The 20880-nt window shown below is 38.2% G+C and overlaps 3 protein-coding genes across 4 annotated transcripts; 1 reads left to right on the plus strand and 2 right to left on the minus strand.

Moving 5' to 3' along the window:
* Positions 1-1428: 1428 nt before the first annotated feature.
* LOC121808818 lies at positions 1429-2367 on the minus strand. Its single transcript, XM_042209392.1, has 2 exons — positions 1536-2367; positions 1429-1478 (listed from the first exon to the last, which is right to left on the minus strand). The coding sequence occupies exons 1-2, from the start codon at positions 2365-2367 to the stop codon at positions 1429-1431; spliced, it is 882 nt and encodes a 293-aa protein (XP_042065326.1).
* Positions 2368-6948: 4581 nt separating this feature from the next.
* LOC121806386 (potassium channel AKT1-like) lies at positions 6949-11325 on the plus strand. The gene is made up of 11 exons (XM_042206404.1): positions 6949-7163; positions 7370-7735; positions 7819-7876; positions 7959-8276; positions 8359-8604; positions 8698-8796; positions 8901-8933; positions 9005-9190; positions 9324-9518; positions 9618-9693; positions 10394-11325. The coding sequence occupies exons 1-11, from the start codon at positions 6949-6951 to the stop codon at positions 11275-11277; spliced, it is 2676 nt and encodes an 891-aa protein (XP_042062338.1). The 3' UTR covers positions 11278-11325.
* Positions 11326-11385: 60 nt separating this feature from the next.
* Positions 11386-14670, minus strand: LOC121806387. Of its 2 annotated transcripts, none has more exons than XM_042206406.1 (12): positions 14550-14670; positions 14406-14462; positions 14286-14337; positions 14109-14182; positions 13882-14012; positions 13549-13645; positions 13260-13411; positions 12854-13156; positions 12169-12768; positions 11965-12081; positions 11788-11855; positions 11386-11717 (listed from the first exon to the last, which is right to left on the minus strand). In XM_042206406.1, exons 1-12 carry the CDS (start codon positions 14572-14574, stop codon positions 11621-11623), a joined length of 1773 nt encoding a protein of 590 aa, XP_042062340.1. In that variant the 5' UTR covers positions 14575-14670; the 3' UTR covers positions 11386-11620. The 2 variants fall into 2 exon arrangements, with proteins under 2 accessions (XP_042062340.1, XP_042062339.1); XM_042206405.1 differs by having other exon boundaries at positions 11386-11720.
* Positions 14671-20880: the final 6210 nt, after the last annotated feature.

The raw sequence follows: 20880 nt of genomic DNA on the forward strand, positions 1-20880 counted from the left end.
GCAACTATTGTATCATCTTGTCTTTGATGCATCTCATTGTCTTGAGGTGGTCCTTCGAGAGTCTCTCTAAGGTCCTCTCTAAGAGTAATTTCCCCTCCCAATAGATCATCAAAAACTCTCACTGAGTTATTGTCCAATCCAGTGGATAATACCTCATCCTCATTGTTAACTTGTGATTCTTGAATTTCTTCAAGATCTACTGTATTTTGACCTTGTTCCTTGCAGACATAACTGTCTTCAAGGAACGTCACATTCCTTGATGTTATCACCTTGTGATTTTCAGGACAGTAGAAATCGTATCCCATAGTTTGTTTAGGATATCCCACAAAGTAACACTTCTCACTTTTAGATTCCAACTTATCAGTCATTTGTTTCTTAACAAAAGCTGGACAACCCCAGGTCCGCATATAGTTAAGACAAGGCTTTTTGCCATACCATAACTCATATGGTGTTTTCTCAACTGATTTAGAAGGAACCCTATTTAGAATGTAAATAGCCGTTAGTAAGGCATGACCCCATAGGAATAAAGGAAGACTAGCGAAGCTCATCATGGATCGAACCATATCTAATAATGTTTGATTTCTCCTTTCAGATACTCCATTCATTTGAGGTGTACCAGGAGGTGTTCAGTCCGACTGGATTCCATGTGACTTCAAGTAATCAAGAAATTCTAGGCTCAAGTATTCCCCTCCTCGATCTGATCGAAGAGTCTTGATACTTTTCCCAAGTTGTTTCTCAACTCCACACTTAAACTCTTTTAAATTTATCGAAGGCCTCCGATTTATTTTTCATAAGATACACATATCCATACCTTGATAAATCATCAGTAAAAGTTATGAAGTACGAATAACCACCTCTTGCTTGAGTTGGAAACGGTCCACACACATCAGTGTGAATCAACTCTAGCAAATCTTTGGCACGCACCCCTTTCCCAGAAAATGGTTTACTTGTCATTTTTCCTTTGAGATAGAATTCACAAGCTCCATAGGATTTTAAATCAAATGAAGTGAGATAGTCTAACTTTCTCAATCTTGCTATTCTTTTCTCATTAATATGACCAAGTCTGCAATGCCAAAGATAAGTTGCATTATTCGTATTACTCAGCTTAGGTCTTTTGTTTTGCACATTGAGAATATTTCGTTTGTATTCAAGTATATATAATCCATTTTCAAGAGTGGCATTTCCATAAAACAATCCGTTAAAAGAAAACGAGCATCTGCTGTTTGCAAAATGGAAGGAAAAACCTTCAATGTCTAACATCGGAATGGAAATAATATTCTTTGAAATAACTGGAACAAAATAACAATTATGTAAATCTAGTCTATGTCCTGAGGGAAGATCTAATCTATAAGTTCCCACGCATTTGGCAGCAACTCTTGCTCCATTTCCAACACGCAAATCAACTTCCCCAGGTCTCACTTCTTGCAGTCACTTAGACCCTTGCACGTTATTACAAATGTGTGAGGCACAAGCTGTATCTAATACCCAAGATTATGAATTATTCATAGACATATTTATCTCAATGACAAACATACCTGAGCTCCCACTTTCTGCACCTTGTGCCTTGAATTTTGGGCAGTCTCTCTTCCAGTGTTCCTTCTCATGACAGAAAAGACACTCATCCTTTGATAATTTCGACTTCTTATTGGCCCCTCCACTCTTAGGCTTTAGAACAGCATCCTTAGATGCTTTCTTCTTCTGTTGCTGCTTATTCTTCCATTTCGAAGACTTCGCAGAAGAGCTCACCATCAGCACAGATTTTACCTTAGCAGTGGAAGACTCATAAGTCTTAAGCTTATTGTGCAGCTCTGGCAGCCCAACCTTCGTGTTGTTCATGTTGAAATTCACAATGAAATTCTCAAAACTACTAGGAAGAGACTGCAAAATTAGATTTGTTGAGACATTTGCGGGGAGCACCGTTCCAATCGATGCTAACCTCTCAATCAAACCAATCATTTTCAGCACATGCTCAGAAACCTTGCTTCCATCATGAAGCTTGCAGTTGAAGAGATCGCAAAGTATCTCATACTCCATAGTTTGAGCTTGTGAAGCATACAAACTCTTCAAGTGCTTTAGCATTTCATATGGAAGCATGTGTTCATGTTGTCTTTGCAGTTCCAAACTCATAGATGACAACATGACACACTGAGCATCAGAAGCATTATCAATGTGTTTCTGATGAGCTTCAACGTCAAACGTAGCAAACTCAAGAGATTCCTTATCGGGGATGACACCGATTGGTTTGTCCAGGACATACTCAACCTTGTCATGTCTTAGCACCAAGCGCAAACAACGGAGCCAATCCGTGAAATTTGACCCAGTCAACTTGTTTGTTTCCATCAAACATTTGTAAGCCAAGTTTGACATTTTATCTGAACAGAAATTAAAATGAAAGCAAATCAGAAAAGTATACAAAGATCACATTCGCATCACTAATCAAACAAGGGTTTATTGTATTGATTAGCTCCCACTAATTTTAACATATATTATGCCCCCAAACATAAAATATGAATTTATATCAAATATAAATTTTAGTGGTGCAAGATCCAAGTCTATATTATTGCAGCCTCTGCGAGGGCTGATGACTACAATAATATCACCAGGTAGAGGCCTCCAAGCCAATTGTAACAACAATTTTACAATTCTTGGTTTATTAATCTAATTAATATACGTCCATAAATTATTCTGGTTGCGAGGGCTACTCAAAATAATTTAAGCAAGTCAACCCCATCACACGATGCCAACCATGCATCTATGAATGAGCCTAAACCTTGTAGATTTAGAGTAAACGTGAGGGCGTAAAACTCGTGGTCGAAAAGGCTAGGAGCATCAAACAATTGTGATGGACGACGCGTTTGTTTCAAAACAAGACTTATATTTTGTGGGGAATAATTTTGTGATACTAATTTTGTGAATATAATATCCAATATTAAATTTCAAACAATTACTGGGCGCCGCCTACCCAGACATAGTATAACACAGACTACAAATACTGGGCGCCGCCTACCCAGACATAGTATAACACGGACTACACATACTGGGCGCCGCCTACCCAGATAATAAAACGGTCTCTAACTACTATAGTTAAATAAATAAGCATAAATCAAATAGCATGCTTATCACATAGGATATCAAATAATGCTCAATGAATAAAATCAAATTTTATTCTCTAATTAAATGTGGATTTAACTAATTGTATTAATTCTAAATTAATATAATTATACATATTTAATATCAATTCCAAATCAATATCAATTATGGTGATCGAAACCATGATTTATTAATCAAACTAATAAATCAGTAATTGATTCCATTTTTGCAAAATTGTTTTCAAGAACAAATCTTCCAAAGATATCTATAATCCTAATTTCAAACTCACTATTGGTTCCCAAAACTTTTACCGTGAGACTAATTTCAAGAGTTAAATGCAAGAAATCAAATTTCAATTCCAGCGACATAGTTGAAATCCGATTTCCATTCCATGCGAAAACCAATTACATAGGTTTAATTTCAAAACTAATCCACAAATAATTCGCAAACAAAATAATTATGAATCGAGCCCTGAGCTCTGATACCACTGTTAAGAATTCTTGTGTTCATCTAATGAGCGCAGCGGAAATTGCATACAAGAATAACAGATCTAGATTCATAATCATATTGCAAGTTGAGCACGTAATACACAACGGAACTAAATCTTACTTGTTGTTGTGTTTTCTTCTACGATTGTGTCCTGCAAGTTGAATCCACTACTATCGAGGTCCACGTGTATTCTGATCCGATGCAGGAACAATTCCTCGGTACAATCGCTCTATAGAGAAAGCTAGAAATTCTCTACAAAGCTTTACGTATTTTCTCTCTAATGTTACGATATTTCTCATCCCCCACAATGGAGAATAAATAACCATTATATAGACAAAGAGTCATTAGAGTTTCATGATTGTTGGGCTTATGGAATAATTATAATTGTAGCCCAACTATAATTATTTAATCCATATTAATCTAATCTAGCCCATATCCTTTCAGTTGCCATCAACAAGGGAATAATTAAAGTTAGTTTGAATGGTCTCATACATTCTAAAATACTTTAAAAACTTAAAATAAATCAATCCCAAAAATTGAACGCCTGCAACCGAACACACAAAACATCAAAACGAATACAATCTCAATACACACAGGAAAACTTTAAAATCAACCATCTAGTAAAAGACCTAGAAGAGAGAGAGATGCTTTTTGATGATTCTTGCTAACATAAATGTTTTACTAAAAATCAGCTTTACAAAGAAGAAAATATTTAAGTAAGAGGCTCTAAGCCACCGTTTCTTCATTCTTCTGTCAGTGTGTTAATTTGTGACAATAATTGTTAATCGTCTGACAAATATTCTTGTGGTGAATGTCTACATGCTTGATTGGAGCTGTAAACTAGTATAACCACTCAAATCTTCGTTGATTAATGGTAGTACCTAGTTTGAGTGCATCTAGTGAAGGTCTATATATATTGTTCAAGCTTTAGATCGAAACTAATTATAAATGGCGTTGTAATCTATGCAAAAGTCAATCTTAATATAAAACATAATCAAAATACGGAGATCATTTTAAATGTAATGGAGGTCATTGTAAGTTACTCCTTTAGATTCTTAGAGCATCCACATCCTTGCTCTTGCCAACGAGCACGGATGTGGGCCCGGACCCACTTTTACTCTCTGCTCTTAGGCAAAAGCACAACACCCACATCCGTACACTTCCGCAAGGACAAGGATCCCACCATTCTATTACTCAATTTAAATAAAAATATTTTCACAATATTAAAATTCATTAAAAATAACTGAAATAATATTACAAATTACAAAAAAATTAAAATTTACATAATTAGAATCCTAAAAAATAAAAATTACATAATTAAAATCCTAAAATTTAAAAAGTACATAATTAAAATTACATAGGCTTCATAGGCGGCACGATGTTGTTCAGAGTATTCTTGTTCTTCGTACTCCGCTTCTGCAATGAGATGGGTGAAATCCATTTGAGGGTTTGAGTGAGGGATGAAGGTGTAGATAAGTTGTATGAAAAAATATGAATGAGAGATGAATGAGAGAGATGATTTGATGTGAAAAATGGATGATGAATGTGTGTATTTATAGATGATTTTGGAGATAAAATAAAATTTTAAAAAACGGTCAAAGAAACGGCCATTTTTTGGGATTGTGAAAATAAATTTTTTTTGGTATTATTTTCAATTTTTTTAAAAAAATTGAATTTCCAACGGAAATGTCGTTGGCCAATCAGAACGCGCCACGTTGGCTGCTCGCTGGCACGGACGTGCTCGATGCATCGAGCAGCGCCGCGCCAGCGGCAAGAGCACAGCGGCGGACAGCGGTGCCGTGCCGCTGGCACGGACGGACGGACAGCATTGTACTCTCCGCTGTGGATGCTCTTAAATGATCTAAAAATGACCTCAAATTCGAAAAATAACTTAAAAACTAATTAATAATCACATCCGCATAAGATGCATTTTTATTGACCGTCACATTGACAAAATCTCATATTTTTGATCAAAATCCTGAGCTCATATATATATATAAGATGAACTAATTAAATAAACTATACGAGATTTAATATAAAATAGTAAAATAAGAGAGAAATGGAGAGAAAATTTGGTTGAAACTATTAGATAAAAGTGACTCATTTTATAAATAGATAATGATTATTTTTGGTAGATGGACCAAAAAAAATGACTATTCAAAGATGGTAGAAATGGACAAACAATTCTTCATTTGAGCAACAGCGGTGTGTTCTTTGATATTTATCACAGTTAGCATTAATACCCCATTATTATTGACAGAACTGCAGTTATAGTTTCTGGACATTGCACTTATATTATTCGCGGTTTTTATCTTTTAAAAATATCAATAAATGTTGTTGGATATCGATATAATATCGTCAGAAGAACTTTTGTATTTTTTTTTATCAAAATATCCTCCAAACTTAAGGGTTATTTATGTCTTTTTATGAGAGAGAACCATCACTTTGATTATTTCATTCCCCTTCATGCAGTTACGAGCAATTAATTTGTCACATACTTTGACTAACTTCTCATGGGGGAATACTAGAAATGAATACACAAAGTGCAGTAAAAGTAGCAGTTTTCTCTCTCATAATTTTTTAAAATAAAATACATATATCTTGTAATATGAAGGTATTATGTTTGCTTACATATCTTATAATATGAAGGTATTATGTTTGCCTGCAAGGCTGCAATATATGCATAAAATTGAATAGTTAATAAGAGAATTATATTTTTAGTATTTAAATATTGGATCAATATAAGCAAATATCTCTCTAGACATTAATATAGTACAATTGTTCGGGTTAGAATAGAATTTTGGAAAATAAAAACTTTCTAAACGTAGTGGAAGTATAGTATTCTGCCGGATCTTATAATATAATGCAACCAATATATACATAAAAGTTAAAACATACCATCTACACATCCACAATTACTATTGAAATATAGATTCTGTCATGTTCTGTTTCCAATTTAACACTTCCTTATGAATTTGTATGCAAATATAGATTCTGCCATCCCTTTTAGTTTAACGCACCATTATATGCATTATAATATTAAAAAAAATCGATTTTCAGTTTTTTCGTATTTTTACCTTAATTGGAAAAATAGAAAAACTGCCAAAAATTGAAATCAAACCGAATCTGTAATCGAATCAAATTTTAAAATTCACCCAAAAATGAGGTGAGACTTACTATGACCTGTGACTGAATTGCGTGGGACCCAAAATATCATTTCTAGAAAATAATGATATTATAAAAACCCCATATTTATTTATGCATAAACCTCAGTCACCTATATAACTGTCCAAATTCAACGTGAGCACAGAGCCCAGGAACAGCAGCGAAGAATAGAATTAAACCTTCCAAATTTGGTTGCAGAAAACAATGGCGGCTGCATATGGCAACAGCAGAGGCGGCGGCCTGCTCAGGGTTTCAATGTGCGGCGGCGGCGACGCTCATGCACGTGAAATTGAGCAGCTCTCGCGCGAAGGCAGCCGATACAGCCTCTCCACCGGAATTCTCCCTTCACTTGGCGCCAGAAGCAATCGCAGGGTCACGCTTAGTTCCTTCATCGTTTCCCCTTCCAATCGCCGCTACAGGTTCCTTTGTTTTTTTATTTGCATTTAAATACTTACATTTCTTTTATTTTTTTTCAATTTGTGTTAATTGTTGAGAGTTTTCTAATAGTACTACTTTGCATGTCTCATTTAACTGCTTGTTTCAATACAATTATGTGTTTGCTGCAAATATCTTTTGTGTTTTTGTATGATGCTAAAATCACCTCAGATTGAATTGAATCTTGCAGAGTATGGCAGAACTTTCTTGTTGTGCTGGTTCTTTACACTGCTTGGGTGTCACCATTCGAATTGGGATTCATCGATACACCGGCAAGGCCTCTCTCCGTTGTTGACAATATTGTCAACGGATTTTTCTTTGTCGACATCGTCCTTACATTCTTTGTTGCTTATCTGGATAGAAGCACGTATGTCCTTGTGGATGACCGCAAGGAGATTGCTAAGAAGTATTTATTCTCGTGGTTCATATTTGATTTTGTATCCACGATCCCATCTGAACTTGCTCGTAAGATGCTTCCCAAACCGTTTCAGTTTTATGGAGCATTCAATATGCTTCGTCTCTGGCGTCTTAGAAGAGTTGGATCCTTATTTGCACGGTAGCGCATTCTGAATTTTGTTATGTGTATATTCTCGAGTATAGGGGAGCAAACATGATCTTTTTATTCTTTCTTCAATGCAGATTGGAGAAGGATAAGTACTTCAACTACTTTTGGGTTAGGTGTGCCAAACTCGTCTGTGTAAGTTAAATCTTGAGCTTTTGGAACACTCTGGTGATACTATTGTTTTCGTTGTATTGACTTTAGCTTTGCTTGTGTATAGGTTACTTTGTTCGCAGTTCATTGTGCTGGTTGCTTCTATTATCTACTTGCTGACCATTATCCTAATCCAGACAAGACATGGATCGGAGCATCTATAGAGAATTTTCATGACAAAAGCATATGGCTTTGCTATGTGACTTCAATTTATTGGGCCATTACAACGATGACAACGGTTGGCTATGGAGATTTACATGCTGAAAATACAAGGGAGATGATATTTGCTATATTTTACATGCTATTTAACTTGGGGCTAACAGCATATTTGATAGGAAATATGACCAATTTGGTTGTCGATGGGACTAGTAAGACCAGACAATTTGTGAGTAACTATTGATATTGTGTTGAAAATTTCTTTGGTGGTTCTACATGCCTCAAATTAATTGCTGTGTTGCATACATTAGAGAGACACGATTCAAGCCGCTTCAAGTTTTGCACAAAGGAATCAATTGGCTCCTCGTCTTCAAGAACAGATGCTTTCACATTTGTGCTTAAAGTTCCGAACTGACAATGAGAGGCTTCAGCAGCAAGAGACTCTTGATTCTCTTCCAAAAGCCATTCGATCAAGCATTTCCCACTTCCTTTTCTATGCTTTAGTAGAAAAGGCATACTTGTTTCGTGATGTGTCCAATGATTTACTTTTCCAGCTGGTGATTTCTTGAAACCATATTTCATTTTTCTTCCTATTTACTATACACTGAACTTTTCTAATCCTCATTTATCATCATCTTTTTGTATGAAAGGTATCTGAGATGAAGGCCGAGTATTACCCTCCCAAGGAAGACGTGATCTTGCAGAATGAAGCTCCAACTGACTTTTATATCCTTGTCTCAGGAGTAGTGGTAAAAATTGGCCTTAAAACCTCGCCTCTAATATTTTCGTGTGCTGCATAATCATGTTGTAACTGATTTTTCTGCTGATGTCATAATGTGTAATTTCTTTGTAGGATTTACTGGTCCTTAAAAATGGAGTAGAACATGTAAGTCCGATTTTCACTGGTCACATATTTTTGTATAGAAAACCAGACTAAAAGTGGAACAAAATTTCTAGGTTGTTGGAGAGGCCAAAAATGGTGATCTATGTGGCGAGATTGGTGTCCTTTGTTATAGGCCCCAACCGTTCACAGTGCGTACAAAAAAATTGTGCCAGCTTTTGCGCCTGAACCGTACCACATTTATGAACATTATTCAGGCTAACATTGGAGATGGAACGATAATCATGAATAACATTCTTCAGGTCTGTTTCCATACAATTATCCTTTATTCAGGCTAGAGTTGGATATAAGATTCCTTCACTGTATTTTTAAATTTCTAACTTACCCATTTAAGCTTTGGAGAATACTGATATACACTTGTTTTCCTTATGCCAGCATTTGAAGCAATCGAAGGACCCAATAATGGAGGGAGTTCTTGTAGAGACTGAGAACATGCTTGCTCGAGGAAGATTGGATCTACCTCTCACACTGTGTTTTGCAGCACTTAGGGGAGATGACTTGCTATTGCATCAGCTGCTGAAGAGGGGTCTTGATCCAAATGAATCCGATAATAACGGAAGAACAGCTCTGGTCAGTACATCTCAGCTACTGTTATTGCACTTTAAATATAGTGGAAAATCTTCATTTTTGTTTCTTAATATTATTGTCTTTATGTATATATTTATTCAGCATATAGCCGCAGCACAAGGAAATGAGAACTGTGTGCTTCTTTTGCTGGATTATGGGGCAGAGGTCAACTGCAGAGGTCCGTTATACTTACATAACTATACTTTTCCCAAAACTACATTATTATTCGGCTCAAGTTAGATTTGCGTGTTGCATGTAGGATAGCCGTAAACACCCAAATATAAATCCACAATTCTTCTTCGCTGTCAGATACATACTATTATAGCTAACAGATGTGATTTCGTGCATGTCATTGCTAATTTGCTATTGACATATTGGTGCTACTAGGGGTATAACTCCAATATGTCCATTGCTTGCAACATGAGCTGGGGTTGCATTAACTAAGCCTTCTATTATCATGTTGAGTTGACTTCATAACTCACTCTACAATTCCTCCATGCTGTGTTCTATAACCGACTTCCGGATTTTTTCGCATTTAATGTCACATAATGGTCAGAAATACTCATTTATTCGTATTTAATCTCAAATAATATGACTTTCACAAGTCAATGTCATTGTCAAAGAATCACACAACTACCTGTCATCTTTCCATATTAGATGCATTGATCATCATCAGCTGACTTTACTTCAAATGAACTTTTTTCTTGCTGGATCTATTTTAGAAAGTCAAAAGTGTATTATTTGACTAGCCCCCGCCTATTCACGGGACAGACTGATAATACATGTTCAGTAATGCTATTATTATTATTTCGTTTTTAATTTTATTGTGTTTACTGTTACCTGTTCCTAAGAAAGTGGTTGTTTTGCTGAACTAGCAGATTCAGAGGGAAATATACCACTATGGGAGGCGATGCTTGGCATGCACAAGAAAGTTGTTAAACTATTGTTGGATAATGGCACTACAATAGCGACCAGCGATGTTGGTCTTTTTGCTTGTACTGCTGCTGAACAAAATGATCTGGATTTACTCAAGGAAATTGTTCGACGTGGAGGGGATGTTAATCAATCCAAGAGCAGCGGCTGTACGACTCTCCATGTTGCAGTTTGTCAAGGCAACATCGAAATGGTCAGGTTCCTCCTGGACCAAGGTGCTGATGTTTATAAGGTGGATGAAAATGGTTGGACAGCAAGGAACCTTGCTGAGCATCAAGGGCACAAAGAGATTGAGGAGCTCTTTGATTCTTATAAAGGGTCTAAGCCTGAAGAATCCGCTGTCACAATCCCTGAGGAGCGCCACGGAGTTCGTTTCATGGAAAAGTTTAGAAGTGAACCCACTATTTCACCCGTTTACCATGACTCGTTGTTTCCAGCGCCTGATGCATCATGGGGAAGGTCTCGTCCTAGGCGCAGGACCACTGATTTTGATAATTCTCTGTTTGGAATAATGTCAGCAGCACGACAGGGAGACGTCAGCTCACATTTTCCTCTCGACAACAATGCTGCAGGTGCAGCACCGGCAGTTAGACGAACTTATGCTGCCAGGGTGACTGTGAGCTGTCCCGAGAAAGGGGATGTAGCAGGAAAGCTCGTCCTACTTCCACAAAGCTTTCAAGAACTACTTGAAATTGGGGAGAAGAAGTATGGATTCATTCCTGCAAAAATTTTGAGCAAAGATGGTGCTGCAATTGATGATATACAGCTAATCAGAGATGGTGATCAATTAGTCCTAGTGAGTGATGGTAGGAACTATGGAACACATTGATGTTTGCTTTCATTCACTGCAAGTCACTTTTTTTATTAAAATCTCTTATGTTATTCGCTGCCATTTCTTTTGATTGGAAATGTAAATTAGACCCAGCTTACATATATATATTTATAATATATACTATATCATCAATAAATTTTCAAGCAAATTGAAATTGAAGATGTGTGTATCAGTTGGTTCTTTCACCAACATTGGTGTTCTAGTAAAAATGCTCATATGCTCAAGGGCATGTATGCTTCCAAATTAGATCAACGTTACAAGAAAAAAGGACATCATTTAACTGCATCTATATGTTGTCTATGGAGCAATGCAGAAGTAAACCTCACAGTTTATTGATCTTTTATTGTTTTCCGGTCCACGGCTTCAATGTTCCGTCATCAACATAATCTGGTATATGGAAGATATTGTCTTTATCTTTATCTTCTTTATGATTCCTCCTGCTAAACATTATGCTGTTAGACACAAACCTAGTTTGTGTATGTTCTAATAGCAGTTCACTAAACCTACCGCGGTTCCTTTTGTCTGGTCAGAAGAACTAGTACTCCAAAGCCTACAATCGCTGCAACTTTTATCACCTGAGATGTAAACATGCCCCATTGCCCCGTTGAAGTTTAATGAAAACAGAAGGAAAATATGCTGGCCAGGAGTTAGATAGTTTAACATAAACAACAGTTAGGAATTTACTTGTCCAACTAGTCCATTAAACGAGTCACTTGGAGAGCCAGAAGATCCTGATTCTGGCTGGTGATTGAGTTTTTTCGAATTCTTTCCCATCTGTCGCTCCTTTTCATGCATTGAGTTCTGCAGACACACGTCTTAACAAACAGAAACGGCAAGAACGATATAAAGCAGTGCAAAGTTTAGTTGAATATCTTTCAGAAATCTTACCTTCTGTGTCTCTGAAGAAATGCTGTTGGCTTGATGGGTTTTCGCTTTGTTGTTATAATGTCCTACTATTTTTATGTCCTGCTCACCTGCAGTTGTGATACGCAAACGACTCGTGTTATCTGGGAATATCCACATACCAGAGGTTTGAGCCGAATCATATTCTTCTTTGTTATAATAATCTAGTTTTTTCCATTTCAGGTTTGAATCCACTTTAGCGTTAATCGTGCTTGAGCTCTTCAAGCCGGTTCCTCTTCCTCTCCCACTTCCTTCTGCGGCTGATGATTTCACCAATCTTGAGGAATCTTGAGATTGTTCCTCGTCAGTTCTTTCAGAACTAGTTGCTGTTTCTGAAGCTAATTGCCTCCTTATATCAACTGAAGAATTTTCAACTTGAGATGGTTCACATTTGCTCAAAACTTTTCCACTGACCATAGTTGGCAGTTTGTGCAAGTTTCTCAGGTTGGGATCCTTAGAATCAGTTGAAGTTTGGTCAGCAGGAGAGACTACACTCTTTGTTGCGCGGTCTTCCAAGAACCGTTCCTTACTAGATATGTTCAGTTGAGACGGTACAGATGCTGCTCTCTTCATTGATTTCACTTCCTGATTTTCCCAAGTTTTCATAGTCAATGATCAGATTGTAACAATTCCTTTTTATGGTAAGTGAAAGTATACGAAATCAAACTACCTGAACTTGGACAGTTTCAAAGGCACTAATCATTTTTCTCACATTGCTGGGAGTTTTCCTCACATGGCCTTGTTTCTGAGGTTTTTGAACGAGACGATCATCCTGCAACTTGGACGCAATCATACTATTCTTTTCCGATATGGATGATCTTGGCAAGTCAGACGAAGGTCCATCCTTACTGTCGGATCTTACACTAGCAATTCGAGGAGCTTCAATTTTCTCATCCGGTACTTGAGCAGATTCTATGTTGATTTCATGTTCAACAGGAGAAGATGGAGTGTCTTGAATTCCATCTGTAGCATTCTAAAACAGGTAACTTTTTTTTGTTAGGACAACAAAGAAATTTCTTCTACATTATTTTTTCTCATGAAAAATGTGAATTTAGCACAACTGATAACTCCTTAACTGGGATTGCAATATCAACGACGGGCTCTTTACCCGTCTGGTGACTAAAGAGTGAGGCAGAAGAGGAAGCAGCAGCGGTCAGAGACGAACCAGCTTGAGAAGCTTCAACTTTTGGGGTAGTTATATCTATTTCAACAAATCCTTTTGTGGAAGCTTAAGACATACAACATTGATACTACAATTACTAAAATTCTCTCTGACAAAAGGGAGACTTAAGCAACATTAAAACTATACATTCCAATGCAAAACTACTCAAATGTTCACTTTTCATGACAGCAGAGAGTTCTGACCTGAGACTTGCAGTTCATCTTTCATGGATGACGAGTCCAGAAATCGAAGATTAATGCTTGGATTCGCTTCGAGTTTCTTTTTCATCGCAGATTCTCTCTGCAAAGCATGGAATGTAAACAAGAATCAGAGTTACACATTCAACTGCATATTGAAATTACTTTAGAATTCGAATCCTTCAAGTAATGATCATAAGCTGGAATTTTTCATGTTTCTCGAGCCAAGTAATGTTACAAAACTAAGCAATCCATAAATCGTTATAATTTGATCCATGATTCGAGAAAACTTCCTGCACTACAAGAACTAGATAAAAATATTTGGATTGAAAACAATACCATAACACGAATGCGGTTGCGATCATCCTCACTGAGAGTGAAGTCCAGCTTCAAGTGCACATGCCCACCTCCATTGATGGAGAAAACCTCATCCCAAGATCCCTTCTCGATGATCTGCATTGTCTGAATATCTACCCCACGAAACACGACAAATTTGTATAAAAAAAAAGTAAAAGAGACTTATACAAAGAGCACAATGCTGCTTAGTATGTTGGAACATGACAAACCTTGATGAGCTATCTCATTGCCCCCAGCATCAAGAAGAGCAACAACTATGTTTTCGCGAATTCTCGTTATGGGGCTGTCAAAATATCATCAATTTCCTCTTTACTTAGCTGCATATATACATGTTACATGATAATTTACAAGATTCTTCAAGTGAAGTTGAGAGTCAGAATCATTACAATGAGAAGTCCCCCTTGTCCCAAGTCTGATACTGCTTCTTCCCCATTGAAACTGCTCAAAAGATTCAAGTTCAAATACAGAAAGAAAAGTAGAAAACTAGCAAGTCTTGACTCATTTACCTTTGAGGGATTTTGCAGAAGACTTTGGTGAAGATGAGACTCCCTTGTATTCAAGAACTACAGTGTTTCATCATTGAAAGAGTGTGAAATCAGAGCTGGTGTCATAAACAGAGAATTATCAGTTGCAAAGGCAGCTCAACACACCTGTAACATGTATGGTTCCTGGCATTGGAGAGTATTAAGCTCAAGAAATTAAGTTGTGAACAATTAATTTGAGCCAAATCAGCAAGAAATTGGGAGATAGAGGATTGGTTGTGACTTTGTGAGGGTATGGGTGGATGGATTTAAACATGATGGGGTCCATAAATTTGCTAATCACCTCAAAAGGGCATAGTCAAAATCTCTCCTCTTGTCTCACTCACCTCAATGTAAACTAGGAAAAATCTACTTCTTGAATTTGCATTGTAAGCAATTGAGGAACGATTTGAGTAGCAAGATCAATCGGTTAAAGATTGGAATGAAATTGTAAAGGAAATTTTATTCACTGGAATGAGAAAAAACGAGAGCGAGAAGATGAGCTACAGTATATCAAACTAACTACTGAAAAAGCTATTTAACAGAAACTAAAACTAACGGCTAGTTTCAATCCTACGGCTAGGATTAAAACTTGACTAACAAACAGATCTAACGGCTGCCGGAAACGAGTTGTCATAACAGCCGATCTGCCGAGCTGCCGAGCTTGACGAGCTTGACGAGCTTGCCGATCTTGACGAGCTTGCCGAACTTGCCGAGCTTGACGAGCTTACCGAATTTGGCGAACTTGAACGAGCTTGCCGAACTTGCCGAGCTTGGCGAGCCCGAACTTGCCGAACTTGGACGAGCTTGCCGAACTTGGTGCTTGAGCCATCACAATCTACCAACAAACTCCACCTTGATTGCTCAATCACCAACCAAACTCTTCCTTTCCAGTCCCACTAGTTTCAAACATAGCAGAAACTTTTCCTTAGGCAATGGTTTAGTTAACATGTCTGCCGGGTTCTCTGAAGTATGAACTTTGAAGACTTTCACATTGCCTCTTTCAATCTCCTCCCTGATGAAGTGATACCGCACATCAATGTGCTTTGATCTCTCGTGATAAGCTTGATGCTTGGCCAGAAATAGGGCACTATTATTGTCACAGCCAACTGCTATCGCCCCTTGCTCAATCCCAAGATCAGACAACATTCCTTTCAACCAGAAACTTTCTTTGATTGCAGCAGCAAGTGAGATAAATTCTGCTTCCGTTGTGGAAAGTGCCACCACACTTTGGAGACTTGATTTCCAGCTAATAGCAGACCCAAACATTGTGAATATGTATGCCGACTGAGACTTCCTGTTGTCTAAGTTACCAGCAAAGTCCGAGTCACAATATCCCACAATAGCATCAGCTCCACCTCCATCATTTACTCCATATAGAATGCCTACATCCCCAGCACCCCTTAGATACCTCATCAACCATTTGAGAGCAATCCAATGTTCTCTTCCATGATTTGCCATAAACCGGCTGACAACACTTGTGGCTTGTGCTATATCTGCTCTGGTGCTGATCATAGCATACATAATGCTCCCTACTATATTAGCATAGGGTATCTTCATCATTTCTCTGGACTCAGCCTCACTGTTGGGCCTCTGATCAGCCTTGAGCTTGAAGTGCATTGCTAGTGGAGTAGCCACTGCCTTCATATTCTCCACCTTGAACCTTTTCAGCAACTTTGATATATAATCAGATTGTGTGAGCCATAATTGCCTTTTAGCTCTATCTCTGATAATGTTCATGCCTAAGATTCTCCTTGCTGGCCCGAGGTCTTTCATTTCAAACGCAGCATTGAGTTCATCCTTCACTTCTTGCACTGCCTTCCTGCTAGCTCCAGCAACAAGCATGTCATCTACATAAAGTAGAAGATATGTAGGTTGTATGCCCCTTTTTCTGACATATACACAGGAGTCATAACTTGATCTCTGAAAACCAATCTTGATCATATAATCATCAAAAGTCTTATTCCACTGTCTACTAGCCTGCTTCAAACCATATATACTTCTTTTCAGTAAGCATACTTTATTTTCATTCCCTGGTTTGATGAAGCCCTCAGGCTGGGCCATGTAGATAGTTTCCTCTAGTCCTCCATGTAAGAAGGCCGTTTTCACATCAAGCTGCTCCAATTCCAGATCCAACTTAGCAACCAAAGCCAGCAACATTCGAATGGAAGAATGCTTTACAACCGGTGAGAAGACCTCATTGAAATCAACTCCATGCTCTTGAGTGAATCCTCTAGCCACTAACCGGGCTTTAAATCTGATCTGATCACCCTCAGCACCTTCCAGCTTCTTTTTGAATATCCATTTACAGCTGATAACCTTCCTTCCATCAGGTTTCTCAACCAATATCCAAGTGCCATTTTTCAGTAGAGAATCAATTTCATCCACCATTGCTTTCATCCACTTTTCCCATTCTTTGCTCTCCATTGCTTCCTTATATGAGGATGGCTCTATATACTCAACATCTTCAGCCACACATAATGCATAAAATAGCATCTCAGAATCATCAAATCTTGATGGCAGCTTGATCTTTCTTCTGACTCGATCCCTAGCCAGCTGGTAGTTTTCCAGATTATCTGGAGGCTGTGTTTGTGTCTCATTCTGAGCACTCTGAGGCTCAGTGACTTCTTCACTCTCCCCATGTTTCTCATGCCTCCCATGCTCCACCTCAAAGTCAGCTTTACCATCAGAATCAGTCACAGAATCAGGCTTCTCTACTATCACTTTGTTCTTATCCAGAAAAGGCATTTCAGTTTCAGAGAATACAACATCTCTACTAATCACAATCTTGTGATTCCCTGGCTCTACACACCACAAACGGTATCCCTTCACCCCAGGTTGATATCCCAACATTACACACCTAATAGCCCGAGCATCCAACTTCCCTTGTTTGAGATGAGCATATGCCTTGCAGCCAAACACTCTCAATGTGGTGTAATCTCCATGGCTGCCATACCATCTAAAATCAGGTGTGTCTCCCTCTATACTTGATGAGGGACATTTGTTGATAAGTTTCACAGCCGTGGATGCAGCCTCGGCCCAAAACTTCTTCTCAAGTCCAGATGAGAGGAGCATACACCTCACCCTCTCTAATATGGTTCTATTTGCCCTTTCTGCTATGCCATTCTGCTGAGGATTCAGAGGTACAGTCCGGTGCCTTTTAATTCCCCTCTCCTTACAAAAGTTATCAAACTCTTTGGAGAGATACTCCAAGCCGTTATCAGTCCTCAAACATTTAAGAACCACTGACTTCTCCTTCTCCACTTCCAGGCACCATTGCTTGAACTTACTAAAAGCCTCTGATTTCTCTCTCAAAATGTATATCCACATTTTTCTAGAGTAGTCATCTATGATACTCATATAATACTTCCCTCCACCTACTGACACCACAGATGCAGGACCCCACAAGTCACTATGGGCATAATCAAGAGTGGATGTGGAAGTGTGCTTGCCTTTGGGATAGGGCTGTTTCTTGGACTTACCCAAAATGCATTCCTCACTTGGAGTAGTGTCCATCTGCCCAGAACTTTGTATAATCCCCTTCTTGGCCAGCTCTTTAATGCTTCCCTCAGCTGCATGAGCAAGCCGCATATGCCAGATTTTGAAGTCATCAGCCTTCACAATATTTGCCTGTGCAGTAGGGATTTCAACACTAGCCAGTAGATAGTACAAGCTTCCCCTCCTTTCAGCTTCCATCACCACTCTTTGATCCTTGGAAACTGTCATTTTTCCCCCAGTAGAGCAGAATGTATATCCCTTGCGTTCAAGAAGCCCAAGTGAAATGAGATTCCTCTTGATATCAGGTATATATCTCACTTCACTTATAATCTTCACAGATCCATCTTGCATTCTCAGCCTGATCTTGCCTATACCTTGGATGGTACAAACTTGGTTGTTGCCCAATATAACCGATCCAGTCATCTCTTGGATCTCCTCAAACCAGCCAAGATTCGGACTCATATGTAGACTACACCCCGAGTCCATGATCCAAGATCCTCCCAGACCACCCTCCATCACATTCAGAATTTCTGGCACATCAGTTTCCTCAACACAGTCAGTGGATGGAACACGGTTTCCACCACCATTTGCTTGCCTTCTTTTCCATGAGAAGCAATCCTTTTTGAGGTGACCCGGCTTCTTGCACCAATGACATGAGCGGGTTTCCTTTTGATTATTTGATGGAGTTTTCTGATTTTCTTGGCTCGGCTTCTGAAACCTCTTGACTCCCTTGAACTTCTTGACATTTAGGCTCTCAGCCATAGCCTCCGGATTCTTAGAGCCTGACTTCTGAATTTCTTTTGCTCTTATGGCCGACTGAACTTCAACAAGGGTGATAGTACCCTCTCGGCCATACAATATGGCATCTCGTAGCTGATCAAATGACTTCGGCAGAGCATTCAAAAGTAATATTGCCTTATCTTCATCCCCTATCGAGGCGTCGATATTTTCAAGATCATCGACCGCCTTATTGAAGTCTTCAAGTTGCTCCAATATCCCTTTATCATCCAAGAATCGATAGGAGTATAACCGCTGCTTCATGAGCAGCCTATTGGCCAAGGACTTAGCCATGTACAAGTCTTCGAGCTTCGCGATTATTCCGGCTGCAGTCTTTTCTTTTGCAACCTCTCGAAGAACTTTATCCCCGAGGCATAGCACAATTGCACTATGAGCTTTCGCCTCGATCTCAGCTCGTTTAAGGATCTCCTTTTCGTCAAGATCCATCTTCTCCCCTTTCTCCGACTTGTCCTCCTTTCCGCCCGCCTCCAACGCCGAAGCCAGGCCTTGATGAATCAGCATAGCCCGCATTTTCATCCGCCATAAGCCGAAATCATTCCTACCCGTGAATTTCTCGGCCTCAAACCTAGAAGCCATAACACCCTCCAATCTTACCACCGAAAGAACAAATCAGAAATCAATCGCGCCTCCCGATTCCCACAGACGGCGCCAATTTGTAAGCAATTGAGGAACGATTTGAGTAGCAAGATCAATCGGTTGAAGATTGGAATGAAATTGTAAAGGAAATTTTATTCACTGGAATGAGAAAAAACGAGAGCGAGAAGATGAGCTACAGTATATCAAACTAAATACTGAAAAAGCTATTTAACAGAAACTAAAACTAACGGCTAGTTTCAATCCTACGGCTAGGATTAAAACTTGACTAACAAACAGATCTAACGGCTGCCGGAAACGAGTTGTCATAACAGCCGATCTGCCGAGCTGCCGAGCTTGACGAGCTTGACGAGCTTGCCGATCTTGACGAGCTTGCCGAACTTGCCGAGCTTGACGAGCTTACCGAATTTGGCGAACTTGAACGAGCTTGCCGAACTTGCCGAGCTTGGCGAGCCCGAACTTGCCGAACTTGGACGAGCTTGCCGAACTTGGTGCTTGAGCCATCACAATCTACCAACATGCATGTAATAATGGGGCTTAAGCACAACAATATATTTATCACTTGAGTAGTAATAACATGTTAATTTCCAACACTGACATCAAAATCAAAATCAAAAGAAAATAGATTAAGTCATTAAGACATAGGAAATTTTTTTAAGAAACGAGTCTAAATAGCCCGATACTATACGAAAATTCCTAATAATAATAATGATTTGATGCTAGTATAATAATAATAATAGAGTTACTGAGTAATAACCCTAAATAGAAAAAGTAATTAATACAAATAGATGCCACAAGAGTCTATATCAGTATTTGTGTACATGCATTCAAGTGTATGGTAATCACTATGTGGTCCTACCCTTTAGCCTCCACATAAATAAAAGTTCATTTCAGGGCATACTTCTCAATTTCGTCTGTAAAGAAAAACCTTTTTGGAAACCCTGTTTCTTTACTTGAAAATACTCTAATTATGTTTAGAAAGTAGGATTTTAATTTTTTCCTGACCCAAACACCTATGAAACTAATAAATTAGTGACAATACTAGCATGTTATTGCTCTGTAATACTATCAAGTTGTATCAACCGCCAATTTTAAACAATAGTAGTAGTGTTTTATTGAGCATTATATTTTTCACGTATTTTCCATATTTCTCATTTTTTTATTATTTTCAAGGAATAATATTTAAATCATAAAATCTGAACAAATTTTGTTTAATTCCATAAAATTTGAAAACATAATAATTAAATTACGAAGTTTAAGTTTTTCTAAGTTATAACATCCGTGTGCTAAACAACGTCTTTTGGTGCTCCTATTTTAAGAAATTGAAGTATTTGTCCTTTTCTTATTGTAAAAACAATTAATGTTATTTTGATAATTGGTTTATGTATAACACGATGATTAAGTGTAGATTTCATGAAGAACAAAGTCCTTAATAACTTCGAGTTTACAGGCGGAGACAGATGATACTACTAATATAGATAGTAGAAGTAGTACTAAAGTCTAACGGTGTATACGAATTAATAGCTAATTACAATTCCACCCCCAAAGTTTGTCCCACTAATAAAATATC

The sequence above is a fragment of the Salvia splendens genome, chromosome 6 (assembly GCF_004379255.2).
Source record: "Salvia splendens isolate huo1 chromosome 6, SspV2, whole genome shotgun sequence".
Lineage (NCBI taxonomy): Eukaryota > Viridiplantae > Streptophyta > Magnoliopsida > Lamiales > Lamiaceae > Salvia > Salvia splendens.

What these genes read in the sequence shown, in the direction of transcription:
- LOC121806386 (XM_042206404.1), top strand. Translation starts at nt 6,949, where the DNA reads ATGGCGGCTGCATATGGCAACAGCAGAGGCGGCGGCCTGCTCAGGGTT. An exon ending in TCCTTGTCTCAGGAGTAGTG is followed by an intron (nt 8,797 to 8,900) that starts GTAAAAATTGGC and finishes ATTTCTTTGTAG; the next exon opens with GATTTACTGGTCCTTAAAAA. An exon ending in TCATGAATAACATTCTTCAG is followed by an intron (nt 9,191 to 9,323) that starts GTCTGTTTCCAT and finishes TCCTTATGCCAG; the next exon opens with CATTTGAAGCAATCGAAGGA.
- LOC121808818 (XM_042209392.1), bottom strand. Translation starts at nt 2,367, where the DNA reads ATGTCAAACTTGGCTTACAAATGTTTGATGGAAACAAACAAGTTGACT. An exon ending in TGCAGAAAGTGGGAGCTCAG is followed by an intron (nt 1,479 to 1,535) that starts GTATGTTTGTCA and finishes CTTGGGTATTAG; the next exon opens with ATACAGCTTGTGCCTCACAC.
- LOC121806387 (XM_042206405.1), bottom strand. Translation starts at nt 14,574, where the DNA reads ATGCCAGGAACCATACATGTTACAG. An exon ending in GACAAGGGGGACTTCTCATT is followed by an intron (nt 14,183 to 14,285) that starts GTAATGATTCTG and finishes ATATTTTGACAG; the next exon opens with CCCCATAACGAGAATTCGCG. An exon ending in TTAATGGACTAGTTGGACAA is followed by an intron (nt 11,856 to 11,964) that starts GTAAATTCCTAA and finishes TTTACATCTCAG; the next exon opens with GTGATAAAAGTTGCAGCGAT.